Source organism: Frankliniella occidentalis, unplaced genomic scaffold, assembly GCF_000697945.3.
Source record: "Frankliniella occidentalis isolate FOCC.00 unplaced genomic scaffold, Focc_3.1 Scaffold11, whole genome shotgun sequence".
NCBI lineage: Eukaryota > Metazoa > Arthropoda > Insecta > Thysanoptera > Thripidae > Frankliniella > Frankliniella occidentalis.
This window is the reverse complement of record NW_026267141.1, coordinates 2368460-2392559: the sequence shown is the minus strand read 5'-3', so window position 1 is coordinate 2392559 and position 24100 is coordinate 2368460. Positions and strand designations below refer to the sequence as shown.

At 46.5% G+C, this 24100-nt stretch overlaps 2 protein-coding genes across 9 annotated transcripts in view; both read left to right on the top strand.

Moving 5' to 3' along the window:
• Positions 1 to 5590, top strand: part of LOC113216561 (uncharacterized) — a 28745-nt gene extending 23155 nt beyond the window's left edge. For 4 of the 6 annotated variants that reach the window (XM_052277723.1, XM_026436310.2, XM_026436316.2 and 1 more), the window contains exons 6-8: positions 324 to 504; positions 2826 to 2933; positions 5000 to 5590. In XM_052277723.1, the coding sequence (XP_052133683.1) occupies positions 324 to 504; positions 2826 to 2933; positions 5000 to 5224 (514 nt within the window). In that variant the 3' untranslated portion in view covers positions 5225 to 5590. The other 2 variants (XR_003304017.2, XM_052277724.1) reach the window with 2 other exon arrangements.
• Positions 5591 to 20841: 15251 nt separating this feature from the next.
• Positions 20842 to 24100, top strand: part of LOC113217004 (uncharacterized) — a 16042-nt gene continuing 12783 nt past the window's right edge. For 2 of the 3 annotated variants that reach the window (XM_052277727.1, XM_052277726.1), the window contains exon 1: positions 21768 to 21807. In XM_052277727.1, the coding sequence (XP_052133687.1) occupies positions 21783 to 21807 (25 nt within the window). In that variant the 5' untranslated portion in view covers positions 21768 to 21782. Of the gene's footprint in view, positions 21585 to 21767; positions 21808 to 24100 lie in introns of those variants that run through there. The other variant, XM_026436842.2, reaches the window with a different exon arrangement.

The following is a 24100-nucleotide window of genomic DNA, read 5'->3' as shown; positions in this document are numbered from 1 at the left end:
CCTTCTATGGGCAGTAAAATTCCTTTCAGATTTAGAGTTTACACATTTAATATCTAGCTAGTTACAATATTGTACCTAAACTCAGTTACGCACACAGCAGTCCGGTGCTAGTTACAACAATTATCCTTAGATATTTAGAGCGTAGCGCCAATACTAGCCCGCTTATTGTTTACTGCGAATGTGAAGGGACAATTTTCTTCCTTAAAAGGCAACCACCTTTAACCTTGGATGATTTGTGAGCCATGTTACGCTTGCACCAAATTCTCCGTAGGCGAGTCCACAAGGTAATGAGAGAAGAATTAAAACAAGCTATTTATTTTCAGACTTCGCCGTCTGAGGCTCTGGTTAGCAAATGATGATTTCGCGTGGGACGACCTTGGCCCTTTTCAATGGGACGATGAAGGACGCTTCAATGTGGCAAATAACGATCCAAAAGACTCAACCAGACCGTTTTGGTTTGAGGAACTGTCTGCAGACTCAACCGCGGGCATCGTACGACTGAAGGTTTGTTTTCCATAACAAAATTATTCTGTATCAGTCAGGGTTACCTGTGAAACCAAGTGTGCAACTTGGCTGCACCTACAAGTTGTCGACTTGCAGGTGTACATAGCTGTACACTTGCAATTGTTCAACTCTTCCTCTACCGGCTCTCCGCCGGTGGCGGCGCGCACGGGGTTGATTCGCCGGTGAACGCCCTTGTCATCGTAAGCGGGACAAGTGCATCCTATGCGTCATTGGCGTAGTTCGTGTCCAGGGTGTGAGTGAGCACGGCTGGGTACAGCGTGTCTGTGGGGCTGGTCGCGGACATTTTGTGGCGGCAATGCTCCCAGACAATGAGGCATATCGCCCTGCCTGAGTTGAACCTTCACGAGGAACTTTCAGGCCTTCCAATTTTTGTGTCCCTTCAGTTTTTCGCCTTGTGTCCGCCATTCTTTCAACTGTGGAACGGTTCTGCACTTACATTTGCGGGGCACTTGAGACAACTACCTCATTTCTGCTTGACTCGCGTTTCCTTGGGATGCGGTGGACCCTTCTGCCTCTAAGGCAGCCTGGGCAGTAGGGTAAAATGCTACCTTCCCCTCTGACTACGAGCTTACTGCAGCAGCAGCTTCTACCCCTGGAGAGAGGTATGTTCTCCTCGTTGATCCCGATCCTGAATCTTCTTGGCCTGTGCGGAAATGAATTCACTCTACATGTAAAGGAACTTTTTTTTGTACCTTAAACTAGCAACAAAATGTTTGTCCATAGCCGCAGACAAGAGATCTATGGACAAAAACGTGTCATTTTAAAGACAAATTGTGTCATTGGAAGGGACAAAATGTTCTTTGAACAAATTGTCCCCTCCTTGGAAACAAATTTGTTGCGAAAAAGGGGATGGATTTAAATGTCAACTCGCTGGGACAAATGTTTTGTCCACGAAACAGGAAACAAGTTTGTCCATGAGGATAGAACAAAATTGAAATTTGTCCTCTCTAACGAAAGAATTTTGTAACTTGTAAATCCGGTCCCTCGTTATGGACAAAATTGTTCTTTTACATTTAGAGTGAACATGCATATTGGGGTTGCTTTTAGAGCAAGCAGGCACACTTAGGTGTGGATAAAAAAAAATCAAAAAAACAAAAAAACAACAACATTGTCAGTCCGTGTCGTCAAGTTTAGGGCTTAAATGCATCACCATGAGCAAAAGTACAAGTAAGCATGGGTATCCCTGAAAATCCCAAGTTAATGGCTTTAAAAGAGTTGGAGTTGGACCTTTAAAGAGTCAGATACCGAGTGTTGTCGCGTTTCCTGAACACACGCATGCACAGTTCAAAAACCGCTTCTTAATGTCAGAACAAGCGAAGGCACCTCGTGTAAATAATTACCTGATTTTGTTTTGCTTTGTGAGTTGCCGACAACGGCCCCTGTCGCCCACAATCCCCTTGACTTGAACAATCATTTAATTAATTCTTTAATAGCAAGTTCCTTTTCCATAAAGACTAGAACGTTGTAAAATTTCAATTCATATTTCAGCAACGGATTTGAATTTGAAAATATCTGTGTCAATCTGTGGGTTTAGGGTATGTATGCAAAATCCTAATTTTTCCGAAAAACCATACTAAAGACGTCATGCTCGCAAAATTTGTACATGTTTCTACACTAATTTGCTAGTTTATTGCAGGCCAAACCATCATACTTGTTTGTCTAGTTTCAGAGACACTTTCTGTACACTAAATGGTTAAGGACAATCTTGTATCTAGGAGAGGTGCGTTCTTACACTGATATATAAAGTGTGCAACTGACACACACTTTAAAGTGTTTAACACTGTGTGGCATACTTCTATGTGTGCAACACTAGTTTTGAATAGTTGGAAGTGTTCAACAGGTGTGTTGCACACTTTTTAGTGTTCAACTTGAGCGTTGAGCTAAAGTGCTCGACGGTCAGGTTGAACATTTAAAAGTGTGCAACACACCTGTTGAACACTTCCAACTATTCAAAACTAGTGTTGCACACATAGAAGTATGCCACACGGTGTTAAACACTTTAAAGTGTGTGTCAGTTGCACACTTTATATATCAGTGTAAGCACATCTCTAGCGGATGCAAATTTGCACGTAAATTAGCTACAAATAAAGTCATTTGTACCTAGTCTAGGTAAAGTTGTAACTTTTTAGATACAAATTTGCATCCGCTAGAGATGTGCTTAAGAACTCATCTCTCCTAGATACAAAATTGTCCTTTCCCCATTTAGAGTGACAAATTAATCATATTCACCAACTTACCTCCTAAAATAATCCAACTATGACAACACACAGCTTGTTCACAATTATTATTTTTTTCTCCAGGCGGATATGCCGAGGCAAGTTATTTTGCCTCTCATCGTTCAACATAGGCGTACGCTGCGTGAGCTGACCCTGGATGTTGCTTTACCACCCCAACCCGGACAAGAGTTTGTAAGTATTTTCAATTCCTGCTGCATTAAAATCCTGCAAAGCAACGCTTTGCAGAACTGCGAAGTATTTAGATCCTTTGTAGTTACAAAGCATTTACTTTGCAGTTACAAAGTGATGCTTTGCAATTTGCAAAGCGATGCTTTTCAGCGTGTTTTCATTGCTTCGCAATTACAAAGCAGCACTTTGTAATTGTAAAGTAAATGCTTAGTAATTACAAAGGATCTAAATACTTTGCAGTTCTGCAAAAGCGGCTTTGCAGGACTTTGACAGTGCATAACTACAAAGGATTTTGATTCTTTGACTACGTAGCATTTACTTTCCAATTACAAAGCGATGCTTTGCAATTGCGAAACAATGCCAGCGACGCTTTACATATGCTGCAAAACATTGCTTTGCAGGAATTTAGCAGTGTGTCTACTAGTTCTCACAGATGAAACGCAAGAACTTTGCTGTCGAACATCTGCTTGGTACCTTTTAAAGCAGAACTCATGAGGGACGTTTTCAGTAACTGATTTGACTATTCAAATAGGACGAATTTTTGTGCACATCTTGACAAAATGCAATTTTGTACAGGGATGGAAACGGTAATGAAATTATACTATCGCCTTTTTGGCTCCTGTTCAAGAGCTATGCGACTTAATTAACTCTCGACACCGTGCATAGGTAGAGTAGAAAAGAATTCATATGATCCCATCAGTGTTGTTCGCAATATGTGCTTAATCTAGGAGTTGTGGCAACTTTTATCTGAGAAATTAAATTACCGGCACCCTAATATAATTTCTTGCGAAAAAGTGGCCACATCTACCCAGAAAGGCAAATATTGTGGGCAACTCCGTTTGGCTGGGATAGAGCCTTTTCTAATCCAAAAGTTCATCAAGGCCCATAGCTTTTGAACAGGAGCCGCACTCTGAAAGGGGAGGGACAATTTCTGTACCTAAGTTAAGATGTGTCCTTGTGCACATCTTCATCAAATACAAATTTGCGCAAATTTGCCTGTACGGAGGAACAAATTATATTGAGGCTAGGTACAACTGCTTTATATTGTATGTAACGTATATACGAGTTTGTACCTGATTTAAATGTGCTGAAATACATCTAGCCTACGTACAATAATTGTTCCTCGCCATTCAGTGTGTGGTTGAAAGATGTGCTTAAAAGTACATCTTTCTAGGGGGAAATGGCCCTTCACTTTAAGTGTGCACACGCTAAATATGAAGGGATTTGTTTGTCCCTTGAAAGTGGCATTTTCGAAATGCAATGTGTGGCACAAATGACAAATGTGCATCCTTCCTTGCAATGGTCAAAACTAAAATGTGTCCATTACGAGGGTCCATAGTTCACAACAAATTCCAATGGCCTTTTTTGTCCACAGCAAGATGCGTTTTTAAGCATATCTTGGCAGGATGCATTTTTACACCTTGCAAATGACAAATTTGCTTCTTATCGGTGGACGAAAGTAAAAATTGTCCATGAATATGATGCGAATTTGTCATTTGCAGGCTCAGGAAAAGCTAATGTTACCGAGGTAACGTTTCTTGACACAACCAAACCAGGTAACGTTTGGTGATGCAACCAGTTTGTGATGGCCGTATCCTTTTGCATGGGGTAGGTTGCATCAGGAAACGTTACCGGGCTGCTTGGTCACATGATCACTGTAAAAATTCTTTGTCACGATGACGAAAATACCATGGCTAATTTTTAGTACAGGGCTGTCGTCACGAATTTTCTCGTCACGATGACGAGAAAACCTTAATCATGTGACGAAGAAACCCACGACGACACCCCTGTACTAAAAATTAGCCATGGTATTTTCGTCATCGTGACAGCATTTTTACTGTGATGAAACGTTACCATGGTAACACTAGTTTTTCCAGTGAGGTGTTAAAATGCACCCCGTCAAGATGTGCTTATAAACGCATCTTGCTTGGGCAAAAGAAGTCCATTGTACTTTAGTGTGTTGTCACTGGCAGGATTCAGAACTGTATCTGGTGCACCAAAAAAGTGGGACAAAATAAGTCCTTTCAGATGACGTGTGCAGACGGAATGTATTTGTTTGTTGGCCGCAGATCGAGCGGCAGGAGCGGCGCTGGGTGCGGAATTGCCACGACGTCCCGCAGCGGTTGGCCGAGCTGCTGGAGCGCTTCTCCTTCCCTTCTCTCCGGCTCGTCGTGCTCTGGCGCCTCGGCAGCCACTTCAATGATGAGGAGCACGCCATCTGCGGCCGGCAGGTGCGCGCCGTGAGGAGGGTGTTCGGCCCGAAAGTGACGGTGCTCTGCGCCAGCTGCGGCTGAGCAAGAATGCGATGCGAAGAGAAAGACGGATTTAATCACATAAACCGAACGACTAGTTTTCTTGTCGCCACCCCAATCTGCATCACAAATCTCGGAGGGTATACAAGTTGCGGCTCCTTCCCCTTCAGTTGAAGTGCTACTTGTTGGTTTGCGCCTTTTGATGCTGTTTCCAACACTCCCTGAGGGAGTACGATATAGTTGTGAGCATACATTGCCCAAATCACTCCCTAACTGTTTCATTCTCTTGAGCTTCTCGTCTTCTGGAACATTAGTCCTGTCAAGAAATTTAACGTTTAATTCTGAAAAAGAAATGAAGGATTTAGATTCTAGCTGTAACATTAAATAAAAAGAATTTAATTAAGGTAATTGCTCTAATGACTAATTAGTGAAATTACGTGTCATGTCATGAGCCTCCTCAGGTGTGTCGACAATGCCCGAGTCGGCCCTGGAACGCTTGCTTCCGGCGCGGACCGATTTGCTTCCCTTTTTGGGCCGGCCACCTGCTCTCTTCAAATTTGGATTCGCGGCCCTCCAAGTCGCTGCCGCCGCTTCCGGATCTTCACCCCTTTCCCGGGCCTCCTCCTTCACCCGGTTGATCCCGCGGGCGTCCTTGTTTTGGTTAATTTTTGATAAGTACGCCGCGAGTGCTTTAACCAAACGCCTTTTTTCCACCAGTGACCAGTGTATGGTCAGAATGTCCATCCAGCCACTTCTGGTAGATTGCTGCAAAAAGGCAGATGAATTAATGTTGAGCATGAAGTTTCAAAAGTGCAGGAAATTATATCTGACAGCCTCTAGACTCTTACTTTCAGCGCTAGCCAACCAGTTCTGTGAACACTTCGCTTCACCGTATATCCTCAGTTTCTTTGGGTCCTCAAAGCAGGCCCAGAGAAGAGTGTGTTTAAAATCGCTTTCAGTAGCACAATTTTCGAGCCTGCTCTCGAACCCACTCTTTGCCCGCAGGCCGCACGGGAGGGTAGTCCACGTCTAATAGGCACAACAAATAACAAATGAATGAATGGCACTGCAGTGTCCCAGTGTCACTTATAATCGTAGAGTTAGTTGCACTGAGAAAGCGGGTTGGTCACCACAACTGCAAAATTCGGTTGTTGTAACTAAAATGATGTTCAGTCTGTCCCCCGAGTTATAAACATAGGACGTTTTGTTGCTTTTTGTTGTGTTTAGATTGAGCGTCTGAACGCTCAGCCAGCTAGTCAAAATGTCTAAGGGATGTGACCGAGGGGGCAAAATGAAGAGCACTTTGGTTTTAACCAAAGTATTCACTCTGTGTGGTATGCGTACTGCGTACTTTTGGTCTTGGATGGTTCTAAAAGTCTTGCAGGTCCTCACAATTACACTGAAACAAGTTTGCAACTGCTCAACACTTGAAAATGTGCAACTGCAAGTTCAACACTTGCAAGTGTTCAACGCGTTTTTTGTGCACTTGCCAGTGTGCTATTCCCCTGTTAAACACTTTCCGCACAGTAAACGTCCAATCGAAGGACGTGTTCACCAGGAGAGGTGCTGCACACTTACAAGTGCACAAAAAATCAGTTGAACACTTGTACACAGTGTACCACTAGTGAATTTGACACTTGCACACTAACAAGTGTTGAGTAGCTGCACACCTAGCCCAGTGAGAAATCAGTGGTCGAATCGACTTCGAATCGACGTCGATTAGGCAGGTCGAAAAATTGTCGGTTCCAAATGTCGAATCGACGGGATTTTGTCCCGCAAATCGACGTTTTTTCGACATCGACTATTTCGATACTCTATCGAAAAGGGACGAAAGGGATGGGTTTCAACGGTTGCGCTAAGTCCTGTAGCGACCGCTATGGTGTCCGTAGGCACCCGAGTCGCCATCACTTTCAAAAATTAATGCAGGAGATGAAGTCCGTGACGGACACCTCCCGCGCTAGAGCGAACACGTCTCCAGACTATAGTTGTTTTGGCGTTGCGGGTCACCAGCGAGAGGTAAGTGTACAGTCAGGGGAAGACCCTGTCTCGAATCGACGTCGAATCGACATCGATCATGTACAATACGAAATTACTTGCAATTTAGTACCAGGAACCGTTCTGTAACACTTTCAGACACATTGGCTGAGTTGAGCCGTGTCATAGGGCACTTCTCGAGTAACATCGAAATTTCGTCGACAACTTCGTTTCAGGACCAACGATAACTTCTCGAGCAGTCGACGTCGATTCGAGGTCGATTCGAACACTCATTTCTCACTGGGTAGTTTATCAAGGTAAAACCTCTTGCAAAGCAAAATGCCAAATCAATTCCAATTACGAAGCAATGTTTTGTAGTTGCCAAGCAAATGCTTTGCAATTACAAAGGATTTGGTGTTTTGCTCTGGAGGGTTGTAACTGTGTTTAAACTGCCGTAGAAGCTCGCTGTAGATTGTCGCTGGCAACGAACGAGGTGTAGAGGTGGAGTTCCTAAAGGTGCCGCAGGACGCTGCTGGTGCTGGAGTTTTCTTTTCTTATTTCCTGGTCACTCAGACTGCTCGGACGACTCCGCTATGGTTGCTGTGAGCTTCTCTTTTTGTCTGCCTCTTCTGGAAACTGAAAAGTGTCGTACAGTATCACAGTCTTAACTACAGTATTAATGGGACTGCTGTTTTATGTGTGATACCATATGAGTAACACAGTTAAAACTGTATGGGCCACACTGTTCATTTAAGGAATGTGGCGTCTCATTTGTTCCAATGCGAAACGTGTCACATTCGTTAGAACGGGACGCTGCCTGAATTGAAATGGTGGCAAGCTTGGCCAAGTCATGTTTAAACAAATGTGACACAACATTCAAACGAACGTGAACACGAATCACATTGACGCGAATAAGACGTCACATATAACAGTGCCTGCTACAGTTATGTGTCCGACAGATAAAAGCGGCGCATACACGGGGTGTCCTTCAGCTTACACTATTACACAAGGTATCACACTAGAAACTGCAATGCCATTTCAGTTTATACTGTGATACTGTTACGGCACTTGAGTTTCCAGAGTCTTCGTTGGTGTCCCATCGACAATCTGGATTATCTCGTCCTTGTGTCCTTGTGAAAATCTAAATGAAGAGGGACATTTTCGTACGTAGGTTTGATATGTTCTTGTGCATAACTTAAGGTGAGGCTTGGGTGGAACTGGAAAAGTCGGGTGGAAAAAGAGTTTTTTTAAGTTTTAAATCTAAATGCTAGTGAAATCAAGAAAAGGCTCTCTATATCATTCTACTTTAGTTCGTTGCGCATCTTTTAACATATGATAAGTCTACAGTTAGGCATAACACCGTGCGCAAGAACTATTTTGAAGTTATAATTCTTTTATGAAATTTCAAAATAGCTCTTGCGCACAGTGTTATGTCCAACTATAGACCTATTATATGTTAAAAGAACCGCGACAAACTAACTTAGAATAATATAGAGAGCTTTTTCTTGATTTCACTCGCATGAAGACTTAAAACTAAAAAAAACACTTTTTTGCCTGACTTCCAGTTTCACCCAAGCCTTACCTTAATCAGATACGAATTTGCCTCGACGTTACATACTGGAGCATTTGTGCATATCCTAATTGTACAACTTGTTCTCCCTTTTGAGACAAATTTGTATCTGCTGAATACGTACACAAGGACACATCTAACCTACGTACACAAATTGTCCATTCCTATGTTTACATCAATTCGCTTCAAGACAATTTCTTTGCCGTCGTTCGCATCATGTTGAGTGCTTTAGCGGTGAGCCGCTTCATGCCCTGCAAATGAAAGTGTATAACAAGATGGCAGTTTGAACTTCAAGACTGTGCTGAAGTATAAAATGAGGCTTAAACTGCAGTTTTCTGACCATGTGTTTAAATTTAATTTCTGTCGACACGCACTAAATCTGAAAGGACCTTTATTGTCCATAGAAAGACGCGTTTTTGTGCACATCTCAACCGAGGCAGAGGTCTTGACAGTAAGACCTGCGCAAACTGCGGCCACAGCGCAGTCAGCAAGGCGGAGTCGTAACCATACTCGTCGAACAAAGACTGGGCCAGGAGCAGAACGGATAAGACGTACCTACAAACCATCACAGCAATTATAATGATGACAGCGGGCATCAGCCACCAAATGTGGCCATTAACCCCTGACACCACCGAGTAGACTACGTCACTTTTTAGGGAATTCAGCTCCTTGTCAGATAGTGCTCTTGAAGTAGCCACTAACTCCGGCTCGTTTACACGCCCATCCAGGGCCCTGGCCAAAGCGCTAAGGATGGCAGCATCTCTGTGCGGTCGGTTAAAGTCTTGAGCTAAACGGTTAAAGTCCGTCTTATCCGAGAACGGAATGTAAAACGGTCGGGGTGGGGTCAGGTCCAGTGGGCTGAGTTTGGTCATCACCCCGCCCATCCTGTAAACAACTTCCAAATGTGTGCCATTGGCGAAGCGCCACTGGCCGTTAATAATGTGATAGGAAGGGAGATCGGGGCTGCAATCGATCTGAGTTGGCTCGTTTACAATCACGTTCGTCAATGTGTCCACCCAAGTCTGCTGGTCGTTGTACGACACAGCAAGCTCTTGGTAGATGTCAATCCAGCACGTGGTGAGATGTGTATGGATAATTAAAATCCTTTCCGATTTAGTGCGAACCACCCTCCTCGTCTCCAAATTACTCCAACGAGCCTACATGTGTGATAGGGTTTTGATTTATATTGAAACAGGTACAGCCACTTAAATGATTTCCATATAATCCATTTCATATCACAGACCTGTTTTATTACAAATTGCAACCCCATCACATGTAGGCTCGCTAGAAAGAGAAATTGAGGAGACGGGAAAGATTGCGTCCTCAGAAATGTTATTCTTAGTCATGGTTAAAAATCGCAGTTTAAACGTCAGTTAAACTGTATAACCAATAGACTTGCAGTTAAAACTGGCATCTTGTTCAACAGTCCGATAGGCAGAGTGGGTTCCATTAACAGAAAACAGGGCCGATGAATCCTCTTCTCCTGATCAACCTGTTCAGATAGCGCAGACTTCACACTGGCTCCATTGAAAACAACAGCGATTCCATTTCCAGCTAATATAAGGTACTTTACATACCAGAGATTTTCCGTCCTCCAAGGACTGAAGGGCAGACCATTTGCCCGCCCATCTGAGATCCCCCCTGATCCGACTTGGAGCTGTCCAGCTCCCACTGTTGTGGCCTTTCTGCTCGTTTTATTTTTGATTCTCCCTGGTCTGCTTGTTTCCTCTGGTTCTCCTGCACCTGCTTTCGCTTCTTGTCCGCAGTCCTCTGCAGGGTGGTTCGACCTGGGGCAGATCCTGCAAAGGAAAAGCACTTCACCTCCATATTTTGAATTACCAGACCAGGTGCTGCCACCGTTGGCCCTTCCTTCGTGCACGTGCGTGGCGCGGCCAAAGTACAACTAAGTCTTTCTTAGCACCCTCACGCCGACCAAGCCGTTTACAGTAGCCGTCGTTCGGCCAAACCTTTTCTACAGCGATCACGCGGCTAAGCCTTTCTCGACGAAAGATACACTGATATATAAAGTGTGCAACTGACACACACTTTAAAGTGTTTAACACCGTGTGGCAAAACAACTCGCTGAGCTGCGAAGGCAGCAGTTCTTATTTGCTGCAGCGGATCAGTGAATTTTTTTATAGACGGCATTTTGATCACGATATCCCACTCAGCTAGCGAGAGGTAGAACGTGCGCTCCTGCGTAAACACTATTCCAGCGGACAGTTGGTCACCAAGTTCTATAGTGGGCTGCGTCGTGCCAGCCGTGGAGAGCGGTCGAGTGACGACCGGCCCCCCGAGCCGAAACGGCGCTGCTGGGCAGGGTGCGCAAAGGCCGAGGGACAATGCAAACAGCAGGGCAAAGCAATCTGGAAAATAAAAGAAATTAAAATATTTCATTATCGCTAACCCAGTCGTCAAAAATGCAGTCCGGTACTTTGCCTCCCGGTGTTAACACTGGGGGGGCCAATTTAATTAAGTTCAAGTGAGTAACTATTGGAACTGCATCTTTGCGATCTTTGGGGAATAATTTAGTGACTTCTACAGTGGAAGTCCCGAAAATTTTCGTAATTCTATATACACCTTCAAACTTGGGTGTTAACTTGCGAGATAAATGCCTAGGGGTGGGATTAATTTTAAGGAGACATTTGTCGCCCAGCTTGGCTGGCTTAGGGCGGGACCGCTTCAAAAAATACATTTCTCGAATTTTGGCGGCATTTTCCTGTCTCTCCTTAATTTTAAGGTATTGGCGTCGGGTTTCTGCATAGAAATCTGACACCCAATCTTGTCGATCGTCAATAGGAATTTCAGGCGGCGTTTGGGCAAACATTTGTGCCGATGGCCAGATGCTGTTTTTCCACGTTGCTAAATAAAACGGTGTTTCGTTTGTAGAGCTATGAATGTGTGAATTAAGTACCAACGCAGCAATATAACATTTTAAGTGCCAATCTGACTGTTTGTCATCTACCAGTGTGGCCAATATTCTGACCAGAGGGGCATGAAATCTTTCATGAATGCCGTTTTGATAAGGGCAGTAGGGTATAATTCTTAGTTGTTTGATGTTTAGCAGTGTACAACACCGCGCGAGAGCAGAACACACGAACTGTCCACCATTGTCGCTTAAAATTTTGTCTGGAAACCCCAGAACTGAAAAAAGATGTTCTAAAAGTGCTTGGCACACTGATTCGCTCGTGGCGTCAACAAGCGGTACACATATTACCAACCGGGACCAGTGTTCACATATCGTGAGTAGGTGCCGGTGGCCTGCAGAGGAGGGGCGAAAAGGACCGACTAAGTCAACTGAAACAATAGACATAAATCCTGGCCACAATTTGGCTGTTGTAATAGGGACTGGGCGTGTTTGACCCCTTTTAAACCTTAGGCAAGTAGTGCATCCGGCAATAAGATTTTGCAAGTCGCGTTTCATTCCAGGCTAGAAAAATTGCCGACGAGCTATTTGCATTGTGGCATGAATGGCATAGTGTCCTCCTAGGACAGATGTGTGAGTGAGATGAAAAATGTCTTGGCGTGCAGCGGCAGGAACAACTATTGGCTCAAAATCTCATACTTCTATGTGTGCAACACGAAGTTGAATAGCTGGAAGTGTTCAACAGGTGTGTTGCACCCCTTTTTAGTGTTCAACTTGAGCGTTAAGATATAGTGCTCGACGGTCAGGTTGAACATTTAGAAGTGTGCAACACACCTGTTGAACACTTCCAACTATTCAAAACTCGTGTTGCACACACAGAAGTCTGCCACACGGTGTTAAACACTTTATAGTGTGTCAGTTACACACTTTATATATCAGTGTATCGACTGGTCTCAAGAAGACGTCCGACGTGGGGATGACGATGTAGGACATCATGTTCAACCTTTCTCGGCTGGCCACCCGCTCTCTTCAAGTTTGGATTGGTGGACCTCCAAGCCGCTGCCTTCGGATCATCACCCTTTTCCCATGCATCTTTCACACGGTTCATCCCGTGGGCGTCCTTGTTCTGATTTATTTTGGACAAGTCCGCCAATTGTTCCGTGCCATTTAAAGTGTAGGCTCAAAATGCGTCCAAAGTAACGAATATTGTTTTTGTAGCATTTTCGCAGTGTCGCGAGATCGGAGCCTGGACTTACCGATTCGTCAATTTCGGTATAGCGAAATATTCGCAAGAAATGATTTTGGTTGTTGATGCGCCCCAAAATGCCACACACCCACACATATTGGTTGACACACTTTCGAAAACTGCATGTTAGTCTTGTGTCCGAAAGAGTTCTTACAGGAAAGGCATTGCTTCTACTTGAAGTGCGTGGACATGTGCCTTGCCATGTCAGCCTTGTGGATTCACAGGGATGCTGTTTTCCCCCTGTGTGAGTGAGCCTGTGGCGCTGACAATTCCGTTTTCTTGAAAACGTACGCTGGTAAACGTCACACACAAATTTAAGTATCATGAGCCACGTAGCCAAGATCGCTAGGTACTAAGGCTTTGCAGTTGTCTTCAACTTCAACTTCAAAAAGGGTTATGACGACTGTGGGGCCTGCTAACTCAAGAGGTTTCTGTGTGGAGCGAAAGTTTTAAGGGCAGTGGAGCAGAGGCGGGGTGAAGTGGTTTTGGTTGTTGATGCGCCCCAAAACACCACACGCAGGAGGTAGTGGCGTGGCGCCACGCGACACACGTTGTTGATACGCTTTCGAAGGCCGATGTGAGTGTGGTATACCTATTTAGAGGAGTCGGTCTACACGAACAACCCAACTACTAAACCACGTATAGAACCGTGACGGTGAGAGGAAGTGTCTATGCCAATAACCACACAAAACCATACATGAATGTGCTCAAAGCTTTTACAAGAATCAACAGAATCACAAAAGTTTTAAAAAATCTAAGCACTTTTCAGGAATCTAGGAACGCCAAGAGACAGATGATGGTGTATCAATTGGTTGTGCTTCTCTGCCTCCTCATTGATGTGTTCGCGCATAAGGTTGTCCAGCACGACGGAAAATTTCAGCAGCGGCTTGTTGTTGGCGTCCACCGTGTCGCAGGTCCTCTCAATCACCGTCCGCATAACTTTGTGATGCTCGTCATGCTTCAGGCCCTTTAGAAGTATGCCTGAGGACACGTTTTCGGCGAGGCCTATGCCTGCCACCTCTATTTTCTCCACAAGGTCCTTAACGGCGAAAATGTACTTCTCCAGGTTATCGTACTTATCTTGGCGGGTTTCGAGTAGCTGGTACAGGAGAGCGAGCTGTTGATGTATGCCCGAGCCCTCGTACACTTCACACAAGGCTTTGGACCTGCTTCCCAATTTCTTACATCGGTCTAGAAGTTCCAAATACATGACTACAGTCGTATCTTAAAAAAAAAAAATCACTCCGCAGGATCTTTCATAGAAGATTTGTCCAAACAGTTTGCAAAAAAGTTATTGAAATATTGTTGGACACTTTTAGATAAATTTCGCAACAATATTAGAAAAGGCACGAGTTAAGAAATGTATAGCGAGTTTGGAAAATATAGTTTTTCAAATTGTTTGGAAATCAAAATTTCCAAACTGTTTGGGCTGCAGAGCGTCCCATGTTGAATCGCTCCAGTTCGGCGATTCGGGTGCGCCTGGACGTGCCAGCTCGGAGTTTTGGACGCCGGATGGAAAAGGCGAAGGGGCGGACGTGCTGCTGTTGTCCGCCTCGCTATGTCGCTGCTGGAGACGTGCCCGCAAACACGGCCCCATCGTGATGACGGAGGGCGGTCCGCGGGCGATGGTGATGGCGCAGGTGGCGCGGTGTGGCTGCTGCTGGTGGAAGTGGGGACAGCTCGATGAGGGGCCCCTTCTCCACGTGCTTCAGCAGCAAACGAGCACCGATGAGACAGCCGTCCCCCGTGCAGTCGCAGCAATAGACCCGCGGGTACTCGAACGGCGTCAGGAGGATGATTTTAAGGCCGCTGGGGATCAGAGCCACCCCTGGAGGAAAAGGCGGCCGAGGGTGCAGCTGGCGTTCGGGAGCACCGGAGGGGGTGGTGTCTGGTGCAGCAGCGCGGTGTGGCTCCTCGAGGGGGGCCTGGTCCAGATGGCGGAGGTGCGGCGCGGCGCCGCGGAAGAGGGCCCTGCGCGTGAGGCCTAATGTCGCGACCCGGCGTACGCGGTTGATGGCGGTATGACGTGGTGCCAGCGAGCACTTTGAACTGTCCTAACGGATTGGGTGAAACGAGACTGGCTGCCGCAACAGTGATATTCTGCCGTGAGATGTATAATACGTACAATTTAGTGTTAATATCTCTGGCAGTAAAACAACGACAGCTACACTTTGCTATCCCGATAATTCATAATTTGCTTCCAAAAGCACCGATGCCTCAAAGTTTTTGTCTAATAACCAATTTCTATCAGGGACCGTAACCAATTTTGCCCTGCTAAAGAATTGCTTGATAGGAGCCCTCGATGAAATGCATGTGTTGAATTTAATGAACATTTTTGCTTATAAATTCCATCATTTTCAGCACTTTTATCTCCCGAGAGAAAACTGTCGATGATTTCCGTGGAAGATCTTGCAGCAGTGTCTTCTCATTTACGTTTTTAGGGATCATCGGGAGGTCGAATAGACTGACGATGCCGGCCTGGCTCCACTAAGCCTCGCACGTACTTGAGAACTCTCATCATATACTTACTGGTGGCTCTCGCTGCCTCTTTGCTGGTTTGATGCCAGCCTTGTTATTCAGTGAAATCAATAACGACTTAGACTGTCTTGACAGGTACTTCATGACAGACTTGCACAATTTTGTGATTTTAACCTCCGAATACTTTTGAACTATTTTCCATTGAGTATTCTTCTTCCTCTTGGCAACCAGCCAGCGTCTGTATACAGCTGAAAAGAATGTAATATTTAGTGCATCCAGCATCACCAAGTTAACTTGTAGCACACCAGATTAAATCACAATAGACTTACTTGGGGCAACATCGGGGACCTTTCGAAGAACTTCAGCAAAAGTTTTCGCCAATCCTCCACTGCGCTTCCCATCACTTCTTATTCTCATGTATGGCGCGTTGTCTCCGAAGACACCTTTCAGTAAAGCGGTTGCCCACTCACTCTCCTCCTCGTGCTGAAGTTTATCCGCAGCCCATCTGCTGCACGTAACGCCTCCTCCCAAATTCACCTGTCGTCAATGTGAAATGTGAAACATGATACAGCATCAGACGCTCACACCAGCCAAAAAGAACACCACGAAGCTTTCCATAATGTCCCCGAGAGGACGAGCCAGCAGTAAGACTTGGATTTTGGCTCAGTAGACGATTCGTTAAGTCGTCTGCGGATTCCGTCGAGTCAACATCATAGATGATGATCAATGGCTCCTTTTTCTCCGGCTCCTGCACGGAGAAGTTGTGGTTTGCCAGGCTCTTCAGCATCTCTACATATGCCGCTGTTTCTTCATCTATAATTATCTTCTTTTTATCCTTGGTATCTTGTACCCTTCTTATCTTAATGCCGTCCATCGCAGGGTCGAAGAACCGGAGGAATTCCCTTGGTTCCTTCCCTGTCTTGGACTCCACCATCAGCCTGTGTACAGGCTTTGGTATGTTTGATGTTGGGCCCCTTGCCGTCTTTTTGGCAAAGGTGTCCTGTTTGAGTGGGTGCTCTTCCACTTTAGTGGTTAGCTTTTGGATTTCCGCCATTACTTTCGTAATTGCCTCGGGACTATCCTTTATAGCTTTGCTTGCCTTATCGAAGGCTTCCTTTGACTTTGCAGCTTGCGCTGTTAGTTCTCGGTTAATATTTGACATAGCCGAGAACTAACAGCGCAAGCTGCAAAGTCAAAGGAAGCCTTCGATAAGGCTGACTCGGTTACCAGCTAGAAGGCCCTCTGTTGATTGATGACTATGAAGCTGCTTGAGATATAAAAATGAAATCCATTTGTTGGCTGTATCAAATAGTTTTAAGGTCTCATTACCAAATGTATTCCTCCATAGATTTAACATGTGGCAAGGGTCTAATAAGACATTTACTTTTTGATGAGATCTGTTCTCAGCTGGTTCCATGAACCAAGGCTGCAACTGGATTGGATTCAAGCGAGCCCCAAACTTACAACACAGCTAATATTATTGAACAACCCATCGAAAGTCACAGAAGCCAGCTCCCAGTCTTGTTTAAAAATAGTAAGCATTCTTTCAAAATATTAGTGTTTTGCTCTGATCTCAAAGACTCTATAAAAAAGTAACCTACATGCAGGCAGCTTCCTGCCGTCATTCACAGACACCACCATGAATACCAATGCCTCTGTAGCCAAAGGAGTGACGTCAACTGAGGTTAGCTGTTCGTCACCCCAGTTTACATGTCCCACAATCTCATCCCCAACCAGCTCTAATTTCTTCTTGATAGCCATCTCATCAAACATCAATGCTAAAACTAATTCTTCACCTGCATTATTAAAGTCTTCAGCTTTCCTTTTAATTGCATCTTGAGCCTGACTCGTGAACGCAGGATTACCATCAATAACACATGCATACATCTTACGGATGTAAACGGGGATGGAGCAGGCTCATACGCCCTTAAAGAATGGAAATCAAGTGTGAGAGCAAATTTCTTCAGCAAAGGAGAGTGCGTCTTTCTTTTTTGGAATGTGAGTCTTTTCATGAGTTCAGCAGCAGCCCCTCCTTGGAAAGCAGTCTAAGAAAGCAAGCAAACCACACACAAATCCAAATTCCAAATGACTTCCGATACCTATTTGAGAATCACCCAAGCGATTTTTCCTAAAATTGCTTTTGCAAGGTGAAGAGGGAGTTGTCCATTGCTTGAGAGGGTCAAAGTAAGCAGTCTCCACAAATAGCGTCCTGAACTTCTCCATTTCTTGTCACAGGATAGATCCGACCCGTTTTGGCGCCCCCTTACGGTGATTAGCGCCCCGGGACAAAAAAAAAAAAAAAGGTGATTGGGGTGCCAAAATCCCCGCGGGATGTTCCCTTTCAAGGCACATTCTGGCGCCCCTTTGGAGCGGGTTTGGCGCCCCTTCGGTATGGGTTTGGGCTGAACTCTTTTAAATCTTGATCACTTAAATGAGAAGTACTGTGCAAATCTTTACTAGGCGTCGATCCATTATTGTCAAAATATTTTGTAAAATGGAAGTCTTCCTAGCACAAATCAGTGAGCCCGAAACTCTTTGGGAGCGACTTGAGTCTTTGATGAAGGAAGTATAACGATTCCTTAAACACTTAACTACCAACTGTTGATTTTATTATTTTAGCACAATTGAGAATGACCTTTGGTGGTGTTTTGCGCCTCTTCAACTTCTGGAAAACAAGGATTCCATCAAATGAACAAAAATTGTGACAAAATATGCTCTCTTATTATGAAGGTTTCTGTTGTAAGTTTGCATGCGAAAATCACATGTTCCGCCGTTTGCTTTTCTTCTTCGCATTCACATGCCTCTGCGTCTGTTACTCCCATTTGGTGTAGCTTGCTGTTATACGGTCCATGTTCTGTCAGGGCATGGACTAATGCTGTTGTGGACTTAAAATTTTTGAGTTTTCGCCGTGCTTGCACCGTAGGTATGAGACGGTGCAACTCCTTGCTCTTCTTGCACTCGACCCACCTTGCGTTCCATTCTTCCTCTAGTTTCCTTTCTGGATCTTCTGCCCAGTCGGCGAGGCCGCTCGGGATCTCCTTTCCTCTTTTCCCCCTAATTCATAAAATAACCATTCGAATGTTCACAAATTGCAAAACACGAATCACGAGTGTCACTGCACTATCACGTATCGCACACACAACACACTTGCACATATCACTTTGCTTGCATCACTTTTCACCCACATATAATACACTAACACTTTAGGGGAGCTGCTCTTAAGCAGACAGAGCAGCTTACCTCTTCTTCCACGTGAACTGCACTCACTTCTCGCAAGATTTTGTAGGCTTGGTCTTTAACCCACCCCTCCTTATGCCAAAGCGGCCCCGCAGGTAAGAGCGGCTGCAACCTGGGGCCGATGTGGACGATGCCCTTCCCGTTGGCGGGAGGAATCTCCTCTGGCCGAGGCAGACGGGCGGGCGCCGGCTCAGGTAACAGAGCGGGGGATGGGGTGGGCGGGAGAGGTGGAGGCGTAGTGATGGTCAGCGGAGGGGGCGTAGCATCCTCGTGCGCGCCCCTTTCTGTAGCGGGCTCGCCGTCTCCTTCACGGTGATGCCCCTCCGGCGCTGAATGGGGAGGAGGATCGATCCAGGTAGCATCGCTCTATGGTTTCCCAACCTTTGCTATACATACACAGTTTATCGCTATCCACAAGTCACCAGGTTCACGGACCGTATAGGACCTCGTCGGGCAGTGGGAGATCGTCGTAGCATTCACTGGGGCCCGGGTTGGGCATCTTCCTTTGTCTGCGCACTAGGCTCAAGTTGCGCTGTGGGGTTTTCCCCGCACGTTCTCTTTTTTCAACGACAATCTTGCAGCCCCAGTGCTTCCTCAACCAGGTCAAAAGCACAATCAGGATCACTAGTAGGATACTGCCACAGAGTGATTCCACCGTGGTGATCCACGGGTCACAAGATGCACAAATTTCGCACTCCTGACAGGCCGGAGTCGCTCCAGTAGTCGTCCTAGGGAGGACGGGAACAATCTGCTGCAAGCAGCGTCTGAGATCCAGGTCACAGGCATCGATGCCTGGACACTTTGGTAAGTTGCTCCAAGAAAAGGGAGCCATTTCGGATCCACTGTCCCTTTACTCTGGTTTTCCCACTTTGGTTTCCCGAGGGGTCCCCCCCGAACACAGGCGAGCCACCGACGGGGACAGTTGTCTGTAATAACCAAACACTATGGTCCACATGCCCCCAAAGTCGGCCTCATTTCCCTTCGCCTCTTTGCAGCGCTGGTCAATCGCCAAGAAGTTGCGGTCGGACACCATGCTTATCTCGTCAATGAGCTGGGCCTCCACGTTCAGGAAGAAGGTCTGCAGTTGATATGTCCCTTCAGTTCGACTGTGCGAGCATGTGTGTTGTATCAGTGTGCATTCTTAAATATGGCGCGCTAGTGTCGCTAGTTACCGGGCCTTCTGCCCCCCCCCCCCCCACCCTGTTGTGAGTTTACCTGCTGCGTGCGCGCGGCCCGGACAGGCAGTCTGTGACTGGGTGGCGACGAGACGCTCCTGGCGCACCTCGCGCGGGGTTGATGTGGTGAAGGGCTCCTTAGCTGTGCGGAGTGTCACCAGTAGCTTGTGATAGTCCTCAAGGGAACAGGTCCTGAGGACTAGCTTAGGGTTCTGTTTCCCCCCAGACAGTTTTGCGGTGAAGGGTTTAGCAAGTCCGTCATTGTACTTGTCAATTTTAAGGAAAAAGTCTTCCCCCTCAGTCAGAGTCTACCACTACGGGAGGGGGTTTTCGTGCTTGCAGTCTCTCTAGCCTTCACCACCGCCCTCTGTCTCCGGTTTACTTCTCCCATGCTTCTCCTTAGTTATTTTTTGTGGATGTGACTAGAAATCTCTGTAGATATTGCGAAGCCTGTTACGCGAGACGTGGTCTGGCGTTCATCCACCTCAAAGACATTGACCCCGATGCTACTCAGTGCGTATTCTGCTCTAGATTGTCACTCGCGCCACCATATGGCATGGAGAAAGGTATAGTGTATTTCGACTAACGGAGGGAGAAGAATAGCGGGTAGAACATAAAGGTTCCTGATTGGCCGAGCGCCTACTCCCACTGCCGGCGTGACGTAGAGGCGGGAAGCTCTCGACCAATCGGTAACGTTTATGTTTTACTCGCTATAAAGCATGCCGCACGGAAAAAAAAAACATTCGCTGTTGCAGCGAAAAATTCGCTGGCTCAGACTCACCGAATTTTATTAGTTGTCCAAGCGAATAATTTGCCACGGTAGCAAAGTATTCGCTGAGGTGGCTAACGCGAGCCCTGTTCCAGTAAACGGCACCATTTCTGCGTCAGGGCACGCATTCGCCTCCGCAACTAATGATGTTTTTTCCGAATTAGAAGAACAAGAGGAATATCATCTGCTCCCGGACCATCACAAAAAGCCTTGACCAATCAGAGAGAGACTCTCCCGGCCTCTCTCGTGGCCGGCTCTAGAAAGGCCGTCCCTGATTGGTCGAGGCTTTGTGATGGTCCGGGAGCAGACGATATTCCTTTTGTTCTTCTTATTCGGAAAATACATCATTCTTTGCTTCCGTAGCAAATTATTCGCTTGGACAACTAATAAAATTCGTCGAGTCTGAGCCAGCGAATTTTTCGCTGCAACAGCGAATGTTTTTTTTCCGTGCGGTAAAGCTGAAATGCAGAAGAATGAGGGGAAGAAGAAAACGGAAATAACTATGCTTTAACATGGTGACTTCCGTTTTCTTGTTCCCCGTATTCTTCTGCATTTCAGTTTCACCGGAATGCTTTATTCTTCTTCCCCCGATAGTCGAAATACACTATTATTTCACCTAGTTTAAACAGTATCCAAAGAAGAACAGTAATGCTTTCTAATCTACCTCCTCCCTGACGCTCATGGGCTGACGCAGACGGAGTTCTTGGACGCACCACTGGGTCCGTGACAACTTTGTCCGCGTGAGACCGCGTCAGAAAGGAAGTAGTAAAGAAAGGAGTGCTGTTCTTCTATGGATCCGATTGAAACCATGTGAAATAACCTATTTCTCATCATATTTCCCGTGGTTGTGTCCTCCCGCTCTGGTGTGCAGAACGACGGCGGTGCGCTCTCGAGACGCACCAGCCCCCCCCCCCTCCCCCTTTCCCCTCTTCCTCTCCTGTGCTCTGCGCCGCCGTCAGCGAGAGCAAGGCGAGGACAGCGAGCGGCTCTGTTGGCAGACAGACCGCGCAGCCACACACCCTGCCTGCCACCTCGTTCAACACAGCACTTGCCCTGCCTGCTCCTCCCACCAATTGCTCCTCCCTCGGTAAGTTAATTTTCGTTTGTCTGAGGACTTATTTTAAACTGGATCCAAAGAAGAACAGTACTATGCTTCCCGAACTGTTTCTCCGCTGACGCTCATTTGGTGACGGGGACGAAGTTGGCCGACCCGCCGCCGGGTCCACACCACCTCAGGAAATAGTCCAGGAAGCAATTGCTGGTCTTTGGATCCGGTTTAAACTCAATGAATTTCCATAGAAAGCATGCCGGTAAAGCTGAAATGCAGAAGAAAGCGGGGAAGAAGAAAACGGAAATCGCTATGCTTCAGCATGGTGACTTCCGTTTTCTTGTTCCTCGCGTTCTTCTGCATGTTAGCTTTATCGGAATGCTTTATTGTGTGACGAGGATGCTTCGCAAAATCGTAAACGAGCAGTGAGAGTACGTTATTAAGTGTAGACACAAACTCGTAAACAAGGCAGATGTGCGCCAGGCGACGTCCCGCGTAAAAGGCTTCGCCATATCTCACGAAACACTTTTACGCTGTGACGCGCCTGGCGCACATCTATCTTGGCCTGCCTCGCTGATAAAGCATTCCGGTAAAGCTAAAATGCAGCAGAATGTAGGGACGAAGAAAACGGAAATCGCTATTCTTCAGCATGGTGACTTCCGCTTTCTTGTTCCATGCATTCTTCTGCATCTCAGCTTTACCGGAATACTTTATTTGGACTGAAGTAAATAACAGGGAACGGGCCTTCTGACCAATCTTGTTCTGCACGTTTTTAAGTCGGAAAGCCACGTTTCTATACAGTGCCTACTGCTTATCTCCCGCCGGTAAAATTATAGTTCCCCGTTGTTTTAAAAGGTGCCAGTCAGTTAAAGTTCCGAGTTTGATGAGCCTGCGCAATGGACCTCATTAGTGCGTTGGGTGTATCATCGCTCGGGGCGATGAAATTCACCTGAGCCCAAGATAGGTCGACCGACGTGATTTTCGCTCTGGTATCGCTATGCCTGATGCCAATGATTAATAAAACATTTCGGTAAAGCTGAAATGCCGAAGAATGCGGGCAAGAAGAAAACGGAAATCGCCATTCATTATCATGGTGAGTTCCGTTTTCTTGTTCCCCGCATTCTTCTGCATTTTAGCTTTACCGGAATGCTTTATTGGTTGATCGTCGACATTTCATAGGCCTGGGCGAAATAGGGTATTTCACCTGAGGCAAACCGGATCCAGAGATGAACAAGAGTTCTTCCCGAACTCTTTCCTCCCTCGCACTGATTGTCTGACGCCGACGAAGTTCATGAACTGGCCGCAAGCGCGGTCGACCCCTTGTGTCGGGTCCGAGAACTTCGTCGGCGTCGACCAATCAGCGCCAAGGAGGAAAGAGATCAGGAAGAACTCTTGTTCTTCTTTGGATCCGGTTTGCCTCAGGTGAAATACCCTATTGCACTGCTGTGCAAGCGCTTGCAAAGCCGTCACGTACTCGAGCACCGACTCAGAATGTTGCTGGAGTCTGTGTTGGAAGGTTAGGCGGTCTCCCGCCGTTAGTCCTTCGGGCTCGAAGTGTTCCCGAAGTACTGCAGTTATAAAAAAAAACCTCCAGTAAAGCATGCTTTACTTCGGAGACTTTAATCTGCATGGCAGCAACCAAAGTTTTCACAGTTATCTCGTACTCATCTGGCAGCCCCGTTAGGATAAGGGCAGCCAGTCCTTTGTCTTGTAAACCAAGTTCGTTCTTCACTAAGGTGTTGTTCATGTTGATCAGTTTGCTGATGTACTCGGACATACTCACATCAGCAGTCTTGAACACACTGAACATCTCCTTGAACTTCACCATGGCGCCGTACTCCGTATTTCTGTTGCAAATCCGGTCCAATTCTTCCCAGGCCGTCTTCGCGTCATCAGTATCAATAACATCGTTGACGAGAATTTAATTCAAGTCAAAATCACCACTGCAATTAATAATAAGTCAAATTAACCGCAGAAACTTCCACTTTTTTTTAACTCTACGGTTTTTGAGGTCATTAATTTCAAATCCGCAAAATTTGTTAAGCTCAGAGTGCAATTTGAACCCAAATTATGTCATTGAAAGGCGTCAGTCAGGCGCTGCATTTGGTTCCGCAACGCACCCCCGCTGTGCGGTGGTAGGCCACGGGCGACACCAGACCCGGGCCCCGAGCGAGGGTCGGGCCCCGGCCGCCCCGGCCAGTCAGGTACAGGAAAGTCTTTCCCTGTCGTCGAGTATAGCTCTGGGATCACATCCTGCGTCGGGGGGGCGGCGGAGCCACGGCGACACGCAGACGCAAGTTTGGCTAGGTACCTTACTCGTTGTCGGGGCTGTGATGACTTTCTCTGCTTGCGCGCTCCGCGGGCCTCCTCCGTCCTCCTCGTCGCCGATGTCCTAGGCTCTGCCCCCGGGGCCGGGGGGTCGCCGTGCGGTGGGGCCCGGCGGTCGTGCGGCCGCTCGGTGCCCCGGAAACTCCCCTCCGAAGTCGCCATACTTCCCCGTGTCCAGTCGAGCGGTCCACCGAAGTCATCCCTCCGGCCGTCGGCGCTGATGCAGG